At 36.0% G+C, this 21,742-nt stretch overlaps 1 protein-coding gene across 3 annotated transcripts in view; it reads left to right on the plus strand.

Moving 5' to 3' along the window:
- Positions 1-21,520, plus strand: part of ZNF519 (zinc finger protein 519) — a 29,855-nt gene extending 8,335 nt beyond the window's left edge. Inside the window, exons 1-3 of one of the 3 annotated variants that reach the window (XM_063653339.1) lie at positions 7,851-10,294; positions 15,952-16,066; positions 17,770-21,520. In XM_063653339.1, coding sequence (XP_063509409.1) covers positions 10,289-10,294; positions 15,952-16,066; positions 17,770-19,262 — 1,614 coding nt within the window. In that variant the 5' untranslated portion in view covers positions 7,851-10,288 and the 3' untranslated portion in view covers positions 19,263-21,520. Of the gene's footprint in view, positions 1-7,850; positions 10,295-15,951; positions 16,067-17,769 lie in introns of those variants that run through there. The other 2 variants (XM_063653338.1, XM_054461333.2) reach the window with 2 other exon arrangements.
- Positions 21,521-21,742: the final 222 nt, after the last annotated feature.

Genomic DNA, 21,742 nt, shown 5'->3' on the forward strand with positions numbered 1-21,742 from the left:
CTTGGCTCACTGCAACCTCCACCTCCTGGGTTCAAGCGATTCTCCTGCCTCAACCTCCTGAATAGCTGGGATTACAGGCACCCACCACCACGTCTGGCTAATTTTTTGTATTTTTAGTAGAGACAGGGTTTCACCATGTTGGCCAGGCTGGTCTCGAACTCCTGACCTCAGGTGATCCACCCGCCTGGGCCCCCCAAAGTGCTAGGATTACAGGTGTGAGCCACCATGCCCAGCCAGAAAGAAAATCTTTAAGATGATTCATCTTTACATAAACCTTCTCTTTTTTTGAGCTAATTTGTTTCCTTTACTCTAGATTAGTGGTAGTTTTAGAAATTGAATGACATAAAATATTGTTTCCCACACCTTTACATTCATTTTGTACCACTTATTTATTTATTTATGTATTTTGGAAACGGAGTCTCACTTTGTCACCCAGGCTGGAGTGCAGTGGCACAGTCTTGGTTCACTGCAACCTCTGCCTTCTGGGTTCAAGCACTTCTGCCTCAGCTTCCCAGGTAGCTGAGACTACAGGCATGCACCACCACACCTGGCTAATTTTTTGTATTTTAGTAGAGACAGGGTTTTGCCATGTTGCCCAGGCTGGTCTTGAACTCCTGAGCTCAGGCAGTCGTCCTGCCTCGGCCTCTCAAAGTGTTGAGATTACAGGCGTGAGCCACCATTCCCGGCCTTGTACCACTTATTTTTGATTCGGTAGTACTGGGTAGTGGAACTTAGAACCTGCAGATTTAAAATACTTAAATATTCTAAAGATTCTGTCAGGAAACAATTTTTGGATTAATTTTCTAGAATCATTTGTAATTTCTCTTTTCTGCTTAGCATAGTACTAGGTTGGTAATTGGAGAATCCCCAGCAACAGTCATTTTTTTTTTTTTTTTAATAAAACAAGTGTTACTATCTCTAACCAGACCTGGTCACCTGTCTGGAGCAAAGAAAAGAGCCTTACAATTTGAAGATAGTTGAGACGGTAGCCAAACCCCCAAGTAGGTGAGGGTGAATGAAGGAGGTGACACAGACAAGGGGACCAAAGGTCAAGAAGGAAAGGAAGGGGAACATCACACACCGGGGCCTGTCGTGGGGTGGGGGGAGGGGGGAGGGATAGCATTAGGAGATATACCTAATGTAAATGACGAGTTAATGGGTGCAGCACACCAACATGGCTCATGTATACATATGTAACAAACCTGCACGTTGTGCACATGTACCCTAGAACTTAAAGTATAATAAAAAAAAATCACTTGGAAATGTGAATTTTCAAAAAGAAAAAAGAAAATGTAGTTTGGGAAGCTTTGCTCCAATGAAAATAATTTCTGAAAAGGTTGTGTTTTTTGTTTTGTTTTGTTTTCATATTCACAGATAGGGACATCTTCTGTCTCATGCTCTTAAATTTTCTAAGAATTTTTTTTTTCTTTAGTGATCTCCCTTCAAGTTTACAGTGAGACCCAGTGTCCACTTTATCACTTACAAAGGGCTGCATGATCTGTCTGCTTTTCCATTGGTTTTGGATACATAGGAATATTTGTATTTTTGAGGAGTTCTATGTTAAAGTATCTTTTTCAGATATTCTTTTTGCATCATGTCTAAAATGTGTAAGGTGAGTAGGGGACATACTGGGATTTGGTTCAGAAATCCCAGGAACACCAGGGACAGATGTTGCATCTTTTCTGCTTAATAATTTTTAATCCTGTAGAGGTTGCAAATGTGATTCTACAAAAATCCTTACTCAGCAATTTTATCAGAACAATAAGCATTTTTCTAAATATGAAAAAATGTAATATTATTTTACCTCAAAGTGTTACTGCTTTAGAATAAACTGAGATTTGTAATTTAAACTCTATATGTGCAAATTTTCAAATTATAGTTTAAAGAATGAGTGTCCAACCTTTTGGCTTCCCCGGGCCACATTGGAAGAAGAAGCGTTGACTTGGGCCACACATAAAACACACGAACACTAATGATAGCTGATGTGCTAAAAGAAAAAAGGTTCGTGCAGTTTTCATGATATTCATCACCACAGATAAGCAAAAAGTCCTCTCATTCAAAGAGTTGGTTGGACACCACTGATAGAAGGTGAGTATCTACTCACCTTCTAGATTTTTTAAATGCCCTGTGTCATTAATGAGCTTAGAACCTTGCTAAGCAAATACTAAGCCATCTATTATCTTATTTTTTAATAACTATTATCTTATAAGTTTGTCTTATTTAGTAGGGAGCCTGCTGGGACTGTGTCATTGATATATATCTATATATATAAATGTGTAAGGTGATACACATACACATACCTATATAAATCGTATATGTTTATAGTCAGTTCTTAATGTTGATAGTTCTTAGAAGCTATAACTGTAAGTGAAGCAACATATTGTTTAAGAAAATGAATTTTACCATAGTTTAATTGATACAAAAGAAAGGTATTTGAATGGCATATAGCAATGTCGTTTCATTTAAAAAAAAGCCCACAGTTTTCAAGAACCTATTTTGACCATTAAGTGAGGACTTACTATATGACTGTGTTTGTGTGACATGGATTTTTCAGATAAATAAAAATTGTATAACTATATATTTAATGTGTACAATGTAATGATTTGATATGTGTGTACATTGTGAAATAAAATATAGTCAGGTTGATGAACACATCTATTACCTCACATAGATAACCTTTTTTTTTATAGTAAGTATACTTAAGGTCTACTGTTGTGGCAAATTTTAAGCATATGTTACAGTATTACTTACTATAAACAATGCTGTTTTGCTAATCTAATGCTAATGTACATTAGATTTCTCAGACTTGCTCAATTTGTAACTAAATTTGTACTCTTTGAACAACATCTCATATTCCCACCCTCAGGCACTAACAACCACCCTTCTACTCTCTGTTTCTATGAGTTTACATTTTTAGATTCCCCATCTAATTGAGAACATACAGTATCTTTGTCTCTGTTTGCCTTATTTCGTTTAGCATAATGTCCTCCAGGTGTATCCATGTTGTAAATGGCTAGATTTCCTTCTCTCTTATGGCTGAATAGTATTCTTCCCTGTGTGTGTGTATGTACACACACTCACACACACACACAGCATATTTTGTCTGTTGTAAACAATACTACAATGAACATGGGGGCTGAAGATACTTCTTCAAGGTGCTAATTTTATTTCCTTTGGTAGTAGTATGCCTAGAAGTGATATTACTGGATTATATGATACTTCTATTTTTATTTTTTATTGGTTTTTATGATGACTTTATCAATTTACATCTCACTGACAGCATACAGGATTTGCCTTGTATGTGTATGTCTTCTTTGGGGAAAAATAATCTTTTGTCTATTTTTGAATAGGTTATCATCATCATTGTTTTGCTTTGAATTGCAGAAGTTTCTTACACATTTTGGATATTAACTTCTTATACATGGCTTGCAAATATTTTTCTATCCTGTAAGGTTTAAAAAATTTTTTTTTCCTTTCCTGTGCAGAAGCTGTTTACTTTGATGCAGTCCCACTTGTTTATATTTTCTTTCAATGTTATGCTTTTGGTGTTATATCCAAAAAGCTGTTGCCAAGACCAATATCAACAAGGTTTTCCAATATGTTTTCTTCAGGAGTTTTAAGGTTTTATGTCTTACATTTAAGTCTTTTATTTTTAGTTAATTTTAGGGTATGGTCAAAGAAAATAATCTAATTCTTTTGCTTGTGGATATCCAGGTTTTCTGGCACCGTGTATTGACAAGACTATTCTTTCTGCATTGTATATTCTTGGTGCTCTTGTCAAAGATTAGTTGACCTTGTATGCATGGATTGCTTCTGGGCTCTCTATTGTGTTCCATTGGTTTTTGTATCTGTTTTTATGCACATACCACACTCTTTTCATTACTATAACCTTTAAATAAAGTTTGAAATTAGAAAGTATGATGCCCCCAGCTTTCTTTTTCAGTATTGCTCAGGTTATTTCAAGTTGTTTTAGGTCACACTTAAATTTTACAATTTTATTTTCTATTACTGTGAAAAATTCCACGAAAACTTTGAATCCGTAGATTACTTTGGATAATATGGTACTTTGACAGTATTAATTATTCCAGTGGAATATGTTTCTATTTATTTGGGTCTGCTTTAATGTCTGTCATCAATATCTTACTGTATTTAGTGTATAAATTTTTTATATCATCAGTTAAATTTATTTTGATTAAATTTCTTTTATATAATTGTAAATAAAAATTGTTTCTTTTTTTGTGGAAAGTTTGTTGTTACTGTATGGAAATGCAACAAATATTTGTATGCTGAGCCTGGTGCAGTGCCGCATTTCTGTAATCTCAGTGCTTTCAGAGGCTGAGGCAGGTGGATCATTTGAGCCCAGCAGTTTGAGGTGAGCCTGGGCAACAGAGTGACACCCTGTCTCAAAAAACTCCACAAGTATTTATATGTTGATTATCCTGATACTTTAATAAATGCATTTATTAGTTCAAACAGTTTTTGTTGTTGTACTCTAAGGTTTTATATACATATGTATGATCATATCATCTACAAACAGTGACATTTTTACTTCTTTTCCAAACTGGAGAGCCTTGTTCTCCTTTCCTTGCCTAATTGTTCTGATACAAACTTTCAGTAATATGTTAAGGTAGAAGCATTGAGAGTGGCACAGTATAACTACCCATGGCCCTGGAGGCAGACCTACAGACCTTGACCTCAGCTGTGGTCCCTGAAGCAGCCCTGTTTCTGTACATTTGAAGGATCTAACAATGGTTACAGTTTCTGTAAACTGTTTTTGGCAGGTAAAGATCTCCTTTTGTTGGGTTTCCAGGTTGACGACATTACCTCTGGGGTTGCAGAGAAGAAGGGTTGTAAAGCTGAGTCACAAGGGTGCTGCTGGGTCACTGTGGGGTCTGCCTTTGATGTCGTGGATTCTTTTTGGGACCTGGAAAGATTAGATTTCCTTTAGGACATTAATCTATATAGCAGGCACTAGGGTAGAGATTTCCTTGTGGGCATTAATCTATACAGCAGGCACTAGGGTAGGGTTTTGAAATTTGTCTGCATATGATGGGCCAAATACCAGGTGTATGAATGGGTTTGTCTTCTACTAGCTACCTGGAAGCAGTTTTCACAGGTCTCTAACTAGGTGCCTATAACTGGCCATGGACTGTGGCTGTGAGGGCTAGAACTGAGTTACAGGGCTGCTTCCAGGACCACAGCTGAGGCCAAGATCTACAGACCTGCCTCTAGGGCCATGGCTGGGTATGTCTTCCTGCATCTCTCTTGATGGGAAGACTATTTCTGGACTATAGCTGAGAGGAGTTTGAGACAGGTTGCAGAACTGCTTCAGGATCCTCAGTAAGACCAAGTTTGGTGCACCATTTCCTTGTCTGTAGCCATGTCCATGGGCTCTTGAGTTTGCCACCTGGGTGAGGGCCTGCTTTTTCCAAATGACCCTCCTTGATCTTTGGCTCCACAAAGGTTTCACAACGCCAACCATAGGCAGTCATCTTTCTACTGCCTGTTTCTGTAAGTTTATGACATAAGATATCTTATGTAAGTGGAATCATACCCTGTCACTTCATTAGTGTCTTATTTCACTTAAAATAATGGCTTTAAGATTTATTCTTATTGTAGCATCTGACAAGATATTTTCATTTGAGGCTAAAGAATAATTCATTGTGGCCAGGCGCGGTGGCTCACTCCTGTAATCCCAGCACTTTGGTAGGCCGAGGCAGGCGGATCACGAGGTCAGGAGATAGAGACCATCCTGGCTAATACGGTGAAACCCCGTCTCTATTAAAAATACAAAAAATTAGCCGGGCGTGGTGGAGGGCACCTGTAGTCCCAGCTACTCAGGAGGCTGAGGCAGGAGAATGGTGTGAACCCAGGAGGCAGAGCTTGCAGTGAGCCGAGGCTGTGCCACTGCACTCCAGCCTGGACGACAGAGCGAGACTCTGTCTCAAAAAAAAAAGAATATTTCATTGTATATATAAGGCACATCTTTAAAAATTACCTATTCATTGAAGAACGTTTGAGTTTTTTCCCTTTTTGTCTTTTGTAAATGATATAGTTTGGATCTGGGTTCCCATTTAAATCTCATCTAAGATTGCAGTTTCTAATGTTGGAGGTGGGGCCTGCTGGGAGGTGATTGGATCATAGAGTTGGTTTCTCATGAATGGTTTAACACCATTCCCTTTGGTACTGTCTGTGCTGTAGTGAGTGAGTTCTCCTGAGATCTTATTTTTAAAAAGCATGTGGCACCCCCGCCCTCACTCTGTCTTGCTCTTGCCCCCACCATGTGAGATGACTCACTCCTCCTTTGCTTTCTGCCGTGATTGGAAGCTTTTCGAGGACGCCACAGAAGCAGAAGCTGCTATGCTTCCTGTACAGCCTGCAGAACCATGAGCCAATTAAACCTCTTTTTTAAAAATACCCAGTCTTAGGTATTTATAGCAGTGCAATAATAAACGAATACAGTGACTATTGCTGCAATGAATATGGATGTGCAAATATTTCTTTCAAGTATACTCTGCATATTTTGATTAGATGCCCAGAAGTGGAATTACTGGGTCATATAATGACTTTATTTTTTGAGGAATCTCCATACATTTTTCAAGTAACTGCATCACTTTTTCCCCACCAACAGTGCACAAGGGTTTCAATTCCTCTATGTTCTTGACAACATTTGTTATTTTTTGTTCGCTTGATATTGGCCATCCTAATTAATGCCCAATAATATCTCATTGTGGTTTTGCTTTACATTTTTCTAAAGACTAGAAATGTTTTCAGTAATTGCTATGTGTATTATTTCATCTTTGGAGAAACATTTTCATCTGTTGTCCATTTGTTAATCATGTTACTTTTTGTTGTTGATTTTTCAAAGTTTATATATTCTGGGTGTTAACTTCTGTCAAACATACAATTTTTTATTTTTTCTTCTTCTGCTTACTTCACTAAATGTTTAACGTGCAGAGATAAATTTAATGTAGTCCCATATTTCTGTGTTTTTAAATTTATTGCTCATGTATTTGATGTTATATGCAAGAAAACATTGCTGAGACCAATGTCATAATCTTTCTCCCTATATTATTATTATTTTGAGATGGAGTTTTGCTCTTGTTGTCCATGCTGGAGTGCAATGGCATGATCTTGGCTCACTGCAACCTTCCGCTCCTGGGTTCAAGCGATTCTCCTGCCTCAGCCTCCTGAGTAGCTGGGATTACAGGCATGTACCACCATACCTGGCTAATTTTTAAAAATATTTTTAGTAGAGACAGGGTTTCACCCTGTTGGTCAGGCTGGTTTTGAACTCCTGACTTCAAGTAATATGCCTGCCTTGGGCTCCCAAAGTGCTAGGATTACAGGCATGAGCCACCACACCCAGCCACTCCCTATATTTTCTTCCAAAAATTGTAGAGTTATAATTCTTACATTTAAATATTTAACTCATTCAAGACAGTTTTTGTGTATGGTTTAGGGGAAGGATCCAACCTCAATTTTTCCCGTGTGGATATAGAGTTTTCCAACACCATTTATTGAAGAGACTATCTTTTCCTTAATATGTTGTTATAGCAACCTTGTTGAAGATCATTTGACCATATACACAATGCTTTGTTTTTGAGTTCTCCATTCTGTTCCATCATCTGTCTTCCTGCAAGTTCCGCAATGTTTTTATTTATGTAGCTTGTAATCTATTCTAAAAACAGGAAGTGTGGTGCCTCTAATTTTGTTCTTTTTTTCTAAGAATGTTTGGGCTATCAATGGTCCTTTGAAATTCTGTGTAAATGTAATAATTTAAAAAAATATTTCTTCAAAAAGTATCTTTTGGATTTTCATTGAGACTACATTGAATTTGAATATCACTGGAGATAGTATTGTCATTTAACAATATTAAATCTCCTGACACTTAAAGAAGAGTATCTTAAAGAGTGTGTTAAGTTTCACAGATTTTTCAATTTGGCAATTTTGCTTCTGCTTTTGATTTCTAGTTTTATTCCATGTGGTAAGAAAGGATACATTGTATGATTCAATCTTTAATATGTACTAGGCTTAATACCTTGGTGAAAAAATAATCTTACAACAAACCCCCATGACACAAGTTTACCTATATAACAAACCTGTACATATAATCCCAAACTTAAAAGTTAAAAAGAATAAGAGTTGCTTTGTGTCCTAACAGGTTGTCCATGAAACAACAACTACCCATTTTCTCCACTTAGCCCCTGACACAGTTCAGTCTGTTTTCTGTTTCTAGGAGTTTAACTACTTTAGGTATCTTACATAAGTAAAATTGTATAGTATTTGTCTTTTTGTGCCTGGCTTCTTGCACATAAAGTCTTAAAAATGTATTTATTGTGAATATAACAACATTTTCTGCTTTTAAAAAGCTGAATAATATTTAATTATTTGTATATTTGAAATGGTCTTTATTCATTTATTAAGTTGGTTCTTTCCACTTACTTGCTTCTGTAAATAATGCTACAGTGAATATGGATGTGCAGATTACTCTTCATTTGATAATATATGCAAGGGATTATTGATGTGCTCTGTTCTGTTTCACTGGTATTGTCTCTTTTTAATCCGGTTATAAACTATTTTGATTACTATAACTTTATAATAGGTTTTTAAAATCAGGGTGTATGCCTCCAATATTTCTCTTTTTGACAATTGTTGAACATTTGTGGTCTCTTTAGTTCTGATATAATTTTTAGGATTGCTTCTTACATTGATGTAAAATATGTATAGCCATCATCCAGAGTATACCACCATTTCCTTCAGCACTCTGTCAGGGAAGCCAAACCCCATCTTTGGATAGCCCCTCGGAAACCAGAGATGTGGACACATACTCCACACTTCTTTCTCTCCTGAGGAAGAAACGTAGAGTTGGGAGTTTCTCCTGGTTGTACCATGCTGTATTGAGAGAAGATAAGGCTGTGCTGGGCACATGTAATAAAATTTTCCTTCTCTTCTACATGCTTTTGGCATGGATAAAGCTACAGCAACTGAAGTAGTACAAATTCTTAACTGTGTTTTGGAATTCCCACAAAGGCAATGTGATCAACATGGTGTTAAGTTCATATATCATGAAGAAATGAAGACCAGTGGTCTTTTTTTAAGCTTTGCAACTTAAATTTATATATACTTTTTTATTTTTAAATTTTATTTTTTAATTTTTGTGAGTACGTAGTAGTAGCTATATATATCTATGAGTTACATGAGATATTTTGAAGTAGCCATGAAATGCATAAAAATCACATCAGGGTAAATGGTGTATTCATTACTTCAAGTATTTAATCCTTTGTTTACAATCTAATTACATTCCTTTAGTTATTTAAAAATATACAATTAAACTGCTTTTGACTACAGTTACTCTGTTGTACTAGCAACTACTAAATCTTATTCTAATTATTTTTGTGCTCATTAACCTTCCCCACTTCCCACCAACCCCCCACTATACTTTCCAGCCTCTGGTAACAATTCTCTCTCCCTCCATGAACTGAATTAATTTAATTTTTAGCTCCAGCAAATGTGTGAGAACATGCAAAAGAAACTGGAGGAATCATAGTATTTGACTGTAAATGATACTACAGAGCTATAGTAATTAAAACAGCATGGTATTGATCAGTGAAACAGTAGAGAGAATGCAGAGATAAATCCATATAGCTATAGCAAATCTATTTTTGACAACGGTTTCAAGAATATATATTGAGGAAAGGAATTTATTGAATAAATTATGCTACAGAAACTAAATATCCATATTCAGAAGAATGAAGCTAGACCCCTATCTCTTACTATATTAAAAAGTTAAAATGGATTAGAGACTTAACTAAGACCTAAAACTATGAAAGTACTATTAAGAAAACATTGTAGAAACTCACCAGGAAATTAAATGGGGTAAAGATGTCTTGAATAATACCCTGCTGGCACAGGCAACCAAAGCAAAAATGGACAAATGGAATCACATCAAGTTAAAGAACTTTTAAACAGCAAGTGAAACAATCAACAAAGTGAAGAGACAACATACCAAATGGAAGAAAATATTTGCAAATGGCCCATCAGAAAAAAAACTGATAACCAGATTATGTAAGGCACACAAACAACTCTATAGGATAAAATTTAATAATCTGATTAAAAATGAGCAAAAAATGTGAATAGACATTTCTCAAAAGAGGACATACAAATAACAGTGCATGTGACAAGGTGCTCAACATGTGATCATCAGAGAAATGCAAATCAAAATGACAGTGAGATGTTATCTCATCCCAGTTACAATGGCTGTTCTCCAAAAGTCAGGCAATAACAAATGCTGGTGAGTATGTGGAGAAAAGGGAACTCTAGTTCTCTCTTGGTGGGGATGTAAATTATTACAGCTAGTATGGAGAACAGTTTAGAGGTTCCTCAAAAAAAAAAAATAGAGCTACTATACTACCTAGCAACCCCGCTTCTAGGTATGTACATAAAAGAAGGGAAATCAGGACATCAGAGAGATATTTGCACCTCCATTTTTATTGTAGCTGTGAACACAAAATATCTGAGACAGGTCTCATCCAATTTAGGTAGTTTATTTTGCCAAAGTTAGGGATGCACACCTATGACACAGCCTCAAGAGGTCAGGGCACAGCTTGGTTTTATACATTTTAGGGAGACATGAGACATCAGTATGTGTAAGTTGTACATTGGTTCAGTCTGGAAAGGTGGGACAACTTGAAGCAGGGAGGGAGTTTCCAGGTCATAGGTAGGTGGGAGACAAACGGTTGCATTCTTTTGAGTTTCTGACTAGCCTTTCCAAAGGAGGCAATCAGGTCTGCATTTATCTCAGTGAGCAGAGAGGGATGACTGAATAGAATGGGAGGCACATTTGCCCTAAGCGGTTCCCAGCTTGACTTTTCCCTTTAGCTTCGTGATTTGGGGGTTCAAAGATTTATTTTCCTTTCACACAGCATTGTTTACATTAGCCAAGATTTAGAAGTAACCAAAGTGTCTATCAAAAACAGATGAATGGATAAAGCCAATGTACATATACACAAAGGAGTACTTTTCACTTATAAATAATAAGATCCTGTTGTTTGCAACAACATGGATGGAACTGGAGGTCATATGTTAAGAAAAATAAGCCAGCCACATAAAGGCAAAATTTTTTCTTGCAAGACCTTTGGCTCTTCTGAGTCTTTTTTGGTTCTGTCCGCTTTATAGGATTGTTTTTCCTATTTCTGTGAAGAATATCATTGATGTTTTGATAGGGTTGCATTAAGTCTGTAGATTGGATTGGGCAGTATAGACACTAAAAATACTGACTTATGAACAAAAAATATATTTTCTTTTTTGTCTTTTTAAATTTCTTGCATCAGTGTTTTATAGTGTTCACTGTAGAGATCTTTAATTTCTTTGGTTAATTCCTAGGTATTTTATTTTAATTTGTGGCTATCGTAAATGGGATTACTCTCTTCATTTCTTTTTCACATTGTTCACTGTTGGCATATAGAAACACTGCTAGCTTTTTAATCCTATATCTTGACTAAATTTATGAGTTCTAATAGTGTTTTAGTGAATTAGGATTTTCCAAATAAAGAGCACATCATCTGCAAGCAAAGCTAATTTGACTTCTTCCTTTCCAATTTGGTTGCCTTTTATTTTTTTATCTTGTCTAATTGCTCTAGCTGCCATATGTTGAATTAACAGTGGTGAAAGTGTGCATCCTTTTCATGTTCTCAATCTTAGGAAAAGCTTTTCATTTTTCCCCATTTAGTATCATACAATGTGAGTGTCATATATAGCTTTTATATGTTGAGGTATGTTTCTTCTATAGTTTTGAGGGTTTCTGTCATGAGGGGATATTAAATTTTATCAAATGATTTTCAGGATCAAAATGATCTTGGTTTTTGTTCTTTCTTTTGTTGATATGATGTATTACATTAATTGATTTGCATATGTTGAAGTATCTTTGCATCCCTGAGATAAATCCTACTTGATCATGAGGTATAATAATCTTTTTAATCTGTTGCTGAGTTTTACTTGCCACTATTTTTATTAGAAATTTTGCATCTATAATAATTTTTTAATATGTTGCTGAATTTTACTTGCCAGTATTTTTATTAGAAATTTTGCATCTGTAATAATCTTTTTAATATGTTGCTGAATTTTACTTGCCAGTATTTTTATTAGAAATTTTGCATCTATTGCTGATATTGGCCTATAGATTTTTTTGATAGGCGTTTGTCTGGTTTTAGTATGAGAGTAATGCTTGCCTTACAGAACAAGGTTGGAAGTATTTCCTCCTCCTCTGTTTTGGAATAGTTTAAGTCAGATTGCTATTAGTTTTATACATGTTTGGTTGAATTCAGTGAAGCCATTAGATTTCAGGCTTTTCTTTCATAGGAGGCTTTTTATTATGGATCTCAACATGTCTTGTTTGTCTATTCAGGTTTTGGATTTCTTAATAATTCAATCTTGTTAGGTTCTATGTGTCTAGAAATTTATCCATTTGTTCTAGATTTTCCAATTTATGGCATCTAGCTGCTCATAGCACCACTAATGATCTTGAATTCCTGCAGTATAAGTTGTAGAGTTGAAATGTCTCCTTTTTCATCTTTGATATTATTTATTTGAGTCTTTTTTTCTTTTTTCTTTTCTTTCTTTCTTTTTTTTTTTTTTTCTTTTTTTGAGTTAGAGTCTCACTCTGTCGCCCAGGCTGGGGTGCAGTGGCTTGATCTTGGCTCACTGCAACCTCCTTCTCCTGACTTCCAGCAATTCTACCTGCCTCAGCCTCCCAAGTAGGTGGAATTACAGGTGCCCGCCACCGTGCCCAGCTAATTTTTGTATTTTTTAGTAGAGACGGGGTTTCACCATGTTGGACAGGCTGGTCTTAAACTCCTGACCTCAGGTGATCCCCCTGCCTTAGCCTCCTAAAGTGCTGGGATTACAGGCGTGAGCCACTGTGCCTGGCTGAGTTTTCTTTTTTTTTTTCTTAGTCTGGCTAAAGGTTTTTTTTTTTTTTTTTTAGAAAACAACTTTGCATTTTATTGACCTTTTGTATTTTATTTATTTCAAATTCATTTATTTCTGCTTTGATCTTTATTATTTCTTTTCTTCTAATTTTGGTTTCGTTTGCTCTTGTTTTTCTAGCTCTCTAAGATACATCGTTAGGTTTTTTCAATGGTTTTGGAAATACAGGTGGTTTTTCGTGACATGGATAAGTTCTTTAGTGTAATTTCTGAGATTTTAGTGCACCTGTCACCCGAGCAGTGTACACTGTACTTAATATGTAGCTTTTATCCCTCACCCGCCTCCCAGCCTTCCCCCTCAAGTCCCCAAAGTCTATTACATTACTCTTATGCCTTTGCATCCTCATAGATTAGCTCTCACTTATAAGAACATATAATATCTAGTTTTCCATTTCTGAGTTACTTCACTTAGAATAATAGCCTTCAGCTCCATCCCAGTTGCTGCAGATGACATTTTATTTGTAAAGTGTTCCCATTTCACCACAACCATGCCAACATCTGTTGTTTTCTTGACTTTTGAATTATGGCCATTTTTGTAGGAGTAAGTTGGTATCTAATTGTGGTTTTCATTTGTATTTCTCTGATTAGTGATGTTGAGCATTTTTAGGTTATTGTTAGGTGTTTGTGTATCTTCTTTTGAAAAATATATATTCATTCTCTTTGCCTACTTTTGGATGGAATTATTATTTTGCTAATTTATTTGAGTTCTGTATGGATTCTGAATACTAGCTTTTTGTGCGTAGTTTGCAAATATTTTCTGCTACTCTGTGGGTTGTCTGTGTACTCTGCTGATTATTTCTTTTGCTATGCAGAAGCTTTTTAGTTTAATTAGGTCCCATTTATTTATGTTTGTTTTTGTTGCATTTGCTTTTGGGGTCTTAGTCATGAATTTTTTGCCTAAGTCAATGTCCAGAAGAGTTTTTTTATATGTTACCTTTTAGAATTTGTATGCTTTCAGGCCTTAGATTTAAATCTTTGATCCATCTTGAACTGATTTTTGTATAAGGTCAGAGATGGGGATCCAGTTTTATTCTTCTATGTGTGGCTTGCCAGTTTTCCTTGCACCATTTATTGAATAGGGTGTTGTTTCCTCAATTTGTTTATTTGTATGCCTTGTTGATTATTAGTTAAGATGAGTTGCCTGTATTTGGCTTAATTTCTGGATTCTCTATTATGCTTCATTGGTCTATGTGTCTATTTTAATACCAATACCATGCTGTTTTGGTAGCTATAGCTTTGTAGTATAATTTGAAGTAGGGTAATGTGATGCCTCCAGATTTTTTATTTATTTTGTTTTGGTTAGTATTACTTTGGCTACCTAGGCTCTTTTTTGATCCATATTAATTTTAGGATTGTTTTTTATAGTTCTGTGAAGAATACTGATGGTATTTTCATGGAAATTGCATTAAATCTGTCATGAAGTTGTTTATTTGAATTTTTTTATGTAGACACTTAGTTATAAACTTTTAGTACTGCTTTTACTGTATATCCTAAGTTTTCATGTATTTCCGTGATCACATATTTCAGAAATATTTCAATTTATTTATTAATTTCCTCATTGACCCACTGGCCTTTCAGGAGCATATTGTTTAAATTCTATGTGTTTGTATAATTTCAAAACTTTTTCTTGTTATTAATTTCTAGGTTTTTTCATTGTAGTCAGAAAAGATGCTTGATACTATTTTAATTTTTAAAATGTTTTAAGACTTGTTTTGTGACCTGACATATGGTCTATCAACAAGAATGATTCATGCACTGCAGAGAAAAATGTGTATTCTGAAGCCATTCGATAAAATGTTCTGTAAATATCCATTATGTCCATTTGGTTTATAGTGCAAATTAGGCCTGATATTTCTTCGTTGGTTTTCTGTCTGGAAGATTTATTCAATGCTGAAAGTGGGGTGTTGCAGTCTCTAGGTATTATTATATTGGGGCCTGTCTCTCTCTTTAGCTCTAATAATACTGGCTTAATATATCTGAGTACTCCAGTGTTAGGTGCATATGTATGTAACATTCTTATATCCTCTTGATGAATTAACCTCATTATTTTTTTTTTTTTTTTTTTTTTTTTGAGACGGAGTTTCTCTGAGTTTCGCTCTTGTTGCCCAGGCTGGAGTACAATGGTGCAATCTCGGCTCACTGCAACCTCTGCCTCCCAGGTTCAAGTGATTCTCCTGTCTCAGCCTCCTGAGTAGCTGGGATTACAGGCATGTGCCACCATGCCCAGATAATTTTGTTGTTGTTGTTGTTTTGTATTTTTAGTAGAAACGGGGTTTCTCCATGTTAATCAGGCTGGTCTCAAACTCCCAACCTCAGGTGATCCACCCATCTCGGCCTCCCAAAGTGCTGAGATTACAAGCGTGAGCCACTGCGCCCGGCCCTCATTATTATTATATAGATAACCGTCTTTGTCTCTTCTTATAGTTTTGTCTTGAAATCTATTTTGTCTGATATTAAGTATAGCTACTACTGCTTTTTTTGTTTGTTTTCATTCACATGGAATTGTTTTTATCTTTTTAATCTATGTGTTTATAGGTGAAGTATGTTTCTTGTAGCCAACAAATCAGAGTCTTTTTTGTTTTTTTTAATCTATTTAGCCACTCTCTGTCTTTTGATTGGAGAGTTTAGTCGATTTACATTCAGTGTTGTTATTGATTATATAAAGATTTACTCCTGCCATTTTGTTATTTTCTGGTCTTGCTATCAACAGCAAGAGGGGACCTGAAAGTGGGTAGCCATCTGTGAGGCTGAGTCCAGGATTTTTATGGGTTTAGAATGGGGGAATGCATGCTGACTGGTTCATGGGTGGGCTTGGAAAAGGCACCATTCAATTGATTAAAAGGAATCATTCTCAAAGAACAAATAGAGAGAGTGGGTTAGGGATGGAAGTTCTCACTCCAGTCCATGAATTCTTCCTGGAACTGGTAGCTCAGTTTTCAGGCTTTAGACTGTCCTTTCCTTGAAGGTCGAGTTTCACCAAGGACCCATCCCTGTCTGCCTAGGAGTTTGTCTTTTGTCACTATCAGTAGGACTGCAGTGGGTCAGACCTGAAACCAGCACAGCAGCTGATCACACCCAAGGTGAGCTGTAACCACTACATGGTACCACCAGTAATTGCTCAAGGTCCTGGGGCTTTATAATCTGTAGGTTGTAAGCCAGCCAGCCTTGTATCCTTTCCTTCAGAGTAGTGAGTTCCCTCAGGCTCTGGGCAAGCCCATTGGTGCCATCCAGGAGCCAGGGGCTAGTCAATAACCTTAGGAGTCTACTTCGTTTTCTGTTGTACTGTGGTAGAGCTAGCAATTAAACCATAAGATTCAGTTCTTCCCATTTTTCCCTCCTTATTCCACAGGCAGAGGAGCCTCATCCCACTGCTACCATTACCACAGGCCCGTGGGGAATACCGCCAGGCTATCACCAATGTTCCCTTAAGATTCAAGGCTCTTTAGTTCACTTGTAGTGAATGATGCTTGGCCTGGTATTCACCCTTTTTGTCAGTGGTGTCCCTTCTGTCTCAGCGCAGGTCCAGAAGTGCCATCCAAGTGCCAAGGCCTGGAATAAGGGACCCCAAGAGCCCACTTGATGCTCTTTCTCCCTTTGGCCATGCTGGGACCTAAGTTGCAAGATGAAATCCTCTATAGTTTTTCCTCTACCTTTTTCAGTGACTCCCTGTAGCCACCACAGTTGTGAATGTGCTGAGTCTCACCTGATTCTAGCAAGCCTCAGAGTCCCAATGAAAGCTCACAGCAAACTACCTGGTTATCACTGCAGGTTATTCCAGGTTTAGGGCTCTTTACTTAGCAGTTGATGGGTCTTGTCAGTGCCGAAATTTTTCATTCAAGGCAGCAGATTTCTTTCTGGCCCAGCGTGTACCCAGAAATTTTAATTAGGAGCTAGCGGCTGAAAAGGGGTTTCACACCTCTGACTGGTGGCTTTGCTGGTATCCAAAATGCAAGACAAAGTCCTGTTTACTCTTTTCTGTCTTCTTAAGTAGATGGACGTGGTCTCTTGAATCTGTGAGCTGTGCAGCCTTAGTTTGGAGGAGGGGTGGTGTAAGCACTCTCTTAGCTGCCCCAGCTTGTATCTCAGTAGGTAATGTGGCCCCCAAGTCCACTGGCTGTAAGCCCAGTTCAGCACTAGGACTCACCTGGGAGTTGCAGTCCTTGTGACCTAGACTGCCTTTCAAGTTTGTTTAGGGCCCCAGAGCACTTTAGACTATGTCGATGAGGCTTGCCAGAACTCAAGTTCCAATCACTGGGAAGGGTGATTCCTCTCTGCCCAGAGCCAGTTGAAATACTCCTTCTGTGGGCAGGCATCAGCTGAGTGCATTCCAGTTTTGCTTTCTGCTGTGATAGGGCAGTACTGAGTTCAGTGCTCACAATCCCAGTGGTCTCTGTCTCCCAAGTGTACAGCTTCTATCTACATAGTATGTGACAGCTGCCAGGGCATGAGTGAGGGGTGGCATTAGTGATTCAAGATGGTCTTTCCTGCCCTCTTTTAGTGAGTAGTACAAGGTTAAAACCGGGTACTGTGAGTGCTCACCTTTATTCTTATGGAGGTTTTTTTTTTCTTTTTCTTTTTTAATAGATTGTTGTTAAATTGGTGACCTTGCAGGGGAAATGATCACTGGAGCCTTCTATTTAGCCATCTTGCTCTGTCCTTTCTTGGTTTTCTACTATGGCATTGTGCTGATGTTCTCAGCTTGGTAAAATTTCATATTAGATTTGTAAAGTATATTCAACTGAAATCAGTATGTAGAATAATTAGTTATTTTTACTTCTTTCAGCTGCGTATTCTTATTACAACCAAGGCATTTTACCAGAGCAAGGCATAGAAGATTCATTCAAAAAAGCAACACTGGGAAGATATGGGAGCTGTGGCCTTGAAAATATATGCTTATGGAAAAACTGGGAAAGTATAGGTGGCGGTGAAGGACAAAAAGAATGTTATAATCTATGTAGCCAGTATTTGACAACTAGTCATAACAAACATTTAACTGTGAAAGGAGACAAAGAACATAGAATATTTCAGAAGAAGCCTCAGTTTCTGTCAGCTGCTCCTACAGAACCATGTATTCCTATGAATAAATATCAACATCAATTTTTGAAATCTGTCTTTTGTAATAAAAATCAGATAAACTTTAACCATGACTCAAATATTAGTAAACATCATAGTACTCATTTTCTAGAAAACTATTACAATTGTAATGAATGTGAGAAAGTATTTTACCAATCCTCAAAGCTTATTTTCCCTGAAAATATCCATATTCAAGAAAAGCCTTACGACTCTAATGAATGTGGTGAAACTTCTGACCCATTCTCAAAACTTACTCAACATCAAAGAATTTATATTGGAGAGAGCTCACAAAGATGTAATAAAAAATGTATAATAGTCTTTAGTCAATCACATCTAAAGAGACATAAGATAATTAACACTGGAGAGAAATCAGTAAAATATAAAGAATGTGGCAAAGCTTTTACCAGGGGCTTACATCTTGGACATCAGAAAATTCATACCGGAGAGAAACCTTACAAATGTAAAAAATGTGACAAAGCCTTTAACAAGAGCTCACACCTTGCTCAACATCAGAAAATCCATACTGGAGAGAAGCCTTTCAAGTGTAAGGAATGTGGCAAAGCTTTTAACAGAGGCTCATACCTTACTCAACATCAGAGAATCCATACTGGAGAGAGAGCTTTCAAATGTAAAGAATGTGGCAAAGCCTTTAACAGGGGGTCATACCTTACTCAACACCAGAGAATCCATACCGGAGAGAAACCTTTCAAATGTAAGGAATGTGGCAAAGCCTTTAATAGAAGCTCATACGTTACTCAGCATCAAAGAATGCATACTGGAGAGAAACCTTTCAAGTGTAAGGAATGTGGCAAAGCTTTTAACAGAGCTTCACACCTTACTCAACATCAGAGAATCCATACTGGAGAGAAACACTTCAAATGTAAAGAATGTGGCAAAGCCTTTAACAGGGGCTCACACCTTACTCGACATCAGAGAATCCATACTGGAGAGAAGTCTTTCAAATGTAAAGAATGTGGCAAAGCTTTTATCTGGGGCTCACACCTTACTCAACATCAGAGAATCCATACTGGAGAGAAATTCTTCAAATGTAAAGAATGTGGCAAAGCTTTTACCAGGAGCTCACACCTTACTCAACATCAGAGAATTCATACTGGAGAGAAACCTTTCAAATGTAAAGAATGTGGCAAAGCTTTTAACAGACGCTCAACCCTTACTCAACATCAAATAATTCATACCAGGTAGAAACCCTGCAAGTGTAAAGAATGTGCTAAAACCCTAAACTGGTGCTCACACCTTACTCAACATTAGAAAATCAATACTGGATAGAAATCCCATATGTATAATGATTTTTGAAACATCAAAATGAAGTCTAAATAAAAATCAGAAGTATCACTTTAGAAAGAACTAAAGTGCTAGCACTTCTGTAAATTACTCTGAATCAGTGTGTTTATTATAACAAATAATTCAAACTCAATTAGATAATTAAATTGTATGTTTAAAAAGAGTGACGACATTGATAGAGAGGCATAATTATATTCAATGTTCACTTATTTTTGTAATCACAGTATTCATGATTGAGAAAGTATTATTGATGTAATTAAATTCAAATTAACCTTTTTTTTTCCCCACTGTGGTTGATTATTGCTGTCTCTGACATGAGAGTCCCTTCTATGTTAGGTAGGCATCATTCACATGTCTCATGACATCATTCACAAGTTTCCCATGGAAGACTAAGAGCATTGGCATATAGGATGTATGATGAAATCTAAATGGAGTTGCTCTTTTGGTTTGACTTACAACAGTGAATATAAGTCATATATGAGTTAGGTGTTCAGAATATTATTGTTCTGCATTAAAGTGTGAGACAGAAACACTGAGTTTTAGATATGAATAGTTTTACCAACTACCCATTAAAAAGTCTTGCTAGTCCATTAATATTCTAATGTATCTTCATAGCAGCAAGTTAGAAGTCCTGACTATTACTGTGATAACAATAAAGAAATCATTACAAATATCAGAGAGTGGTGCAAATAACTTCTCTCTGGTAGAACATAGATTATTAATTCAATCCTCTAAATACTTAGGCTTAGTTTAAGAAAAGAGAGAACACTTTTTTTTAACATAGGTTATGGTATCAGAATAAGAATGCTTTTTGAATGTTTGCAGTCTAATTTTGATGATTGAGGAAACTGGATTTTGAAATGCTTTATTCAGTCTGTAAACTTAATTTGTTTTTAAGAATAAAATGAAATGTCTTTTAATTTGTTAACACTGTTAACATTATTATTGAATAATGTCTTATCCTGACAAAAATGTTAACTTATTCACCTTGTTCAAGATTCGAGGTAGTAAATGGTAATGATATACTATTGGGTATATCTAGTTCATGCTGTCTTTAGCATTTTTTACCCTTAGTGGTATTAAACTCCAAATAGTTTGGAGAATGTTGATTCCATAAGTTATTACTTGTTACTCTAACAAGTTCCCCAAGGTGTGATGAGTAGTTAATTAGCCCTTAGCTATTTTTGCCAAACATTAGGTTATTAATTTACAATTGTTTGTTTTTAATGTAGGTGTTTACTGCTATGAATTTCTCTGAACAGTTTGCTGCATCTCATGTTTTGATATGTCATAACTTCATTTTCATTTATCTGAAAATATTTTCCAGTTTCGTTTTTTCTTTAACACATTAATTAGGAATATTTTTAATTTCCATATATTCGTGAGTTCCCCACATTTTCTGCATTCATTTATTTTTAATTTCCTTTTACTAAAGTCAGGAAAAATACTTTGGATTATTTTGATCCTTTTAATTTTATTGACGTTTGCCTGCTGTATGGCCTAGCATATGGTCTATCCTGGAGAATGATTTATGTGTACTTCTAATTTTGAGTGGAGAATTCTGTAAATTTGAGAATTCTATCAGTTCATATTTGTTTACAGTGTTCAAGTGTTATGTTTTCCTGTTGATCTTCCCACTTTTTCTGCCCATTATTTACATTGGAGTATAGAAGTTTCTATACTTTTGATAAACTCCAAATAATGGATTTGATTATTTAATCTATTCATAGCCTGTAATATTATCAGTATAGTTGAATTTGCATCAGTCATTTTGCTTTTTATTTTTATGTCTCATGTATTTTTCTTTATTCTTTCTTTACTGCTTTCTTATTACTTTCCATGTAATCTTTTAATTTTTATAATTGTTCATGTTTTTGAAGTTACTTCCTTGTTTTCTCTAGCCCTTATATACCTTATCAGAATCTGCTTTATATTTATATTAACTTAATTCCAATGAGATAGAAAATATTACCACTATATAGCTTTTTTCCCCCAATTTGGATTGAATTTTTTAAATATTGTCTTAATTTAGTTTTATTGTTTTATTAAAAAAGCTAAACTTACAAAATTGGTTGTATATTAGTTTAGGTGAGATTGTTTTGTAATGAGAAAATAATTCACAACATATAGAAAATAAATAATTATTATTTTAAAAAGTACTTTACATTTTGTATCCTTACCATTTCCTTTGATAGTTTAAAATTGTAATTCTCTAAATAAGATATATATTCAGAAATGTGACTTGTAAATGTTGAAGTTTATATGTTTGCTTTTTCTGCATTCAGTAAGGGTAGTATTTTCCAGCATCTGTGCCTCTTTAAAGTGAAAGACAGGGGCAGGCGCGGTGGCTAACGCCTGTAATCCCAGCACTTCGGGAGGCC

Source organism: Pongo pygmaeus, chromosome 17 (assembly GCF_028885625.2).
Source record: "Pongo pygmaeus isolate AG05252 chromosome 17, NHGRI_mPonPyg2-v2.0_pri, whole genome shotgun sequence".
NCBI classification, from domain to species: Eukaryota; Metazoa; Chordata; class Mammalia; order Primates; family Hominidae; genus Pongo; species Pongo pygmaeus.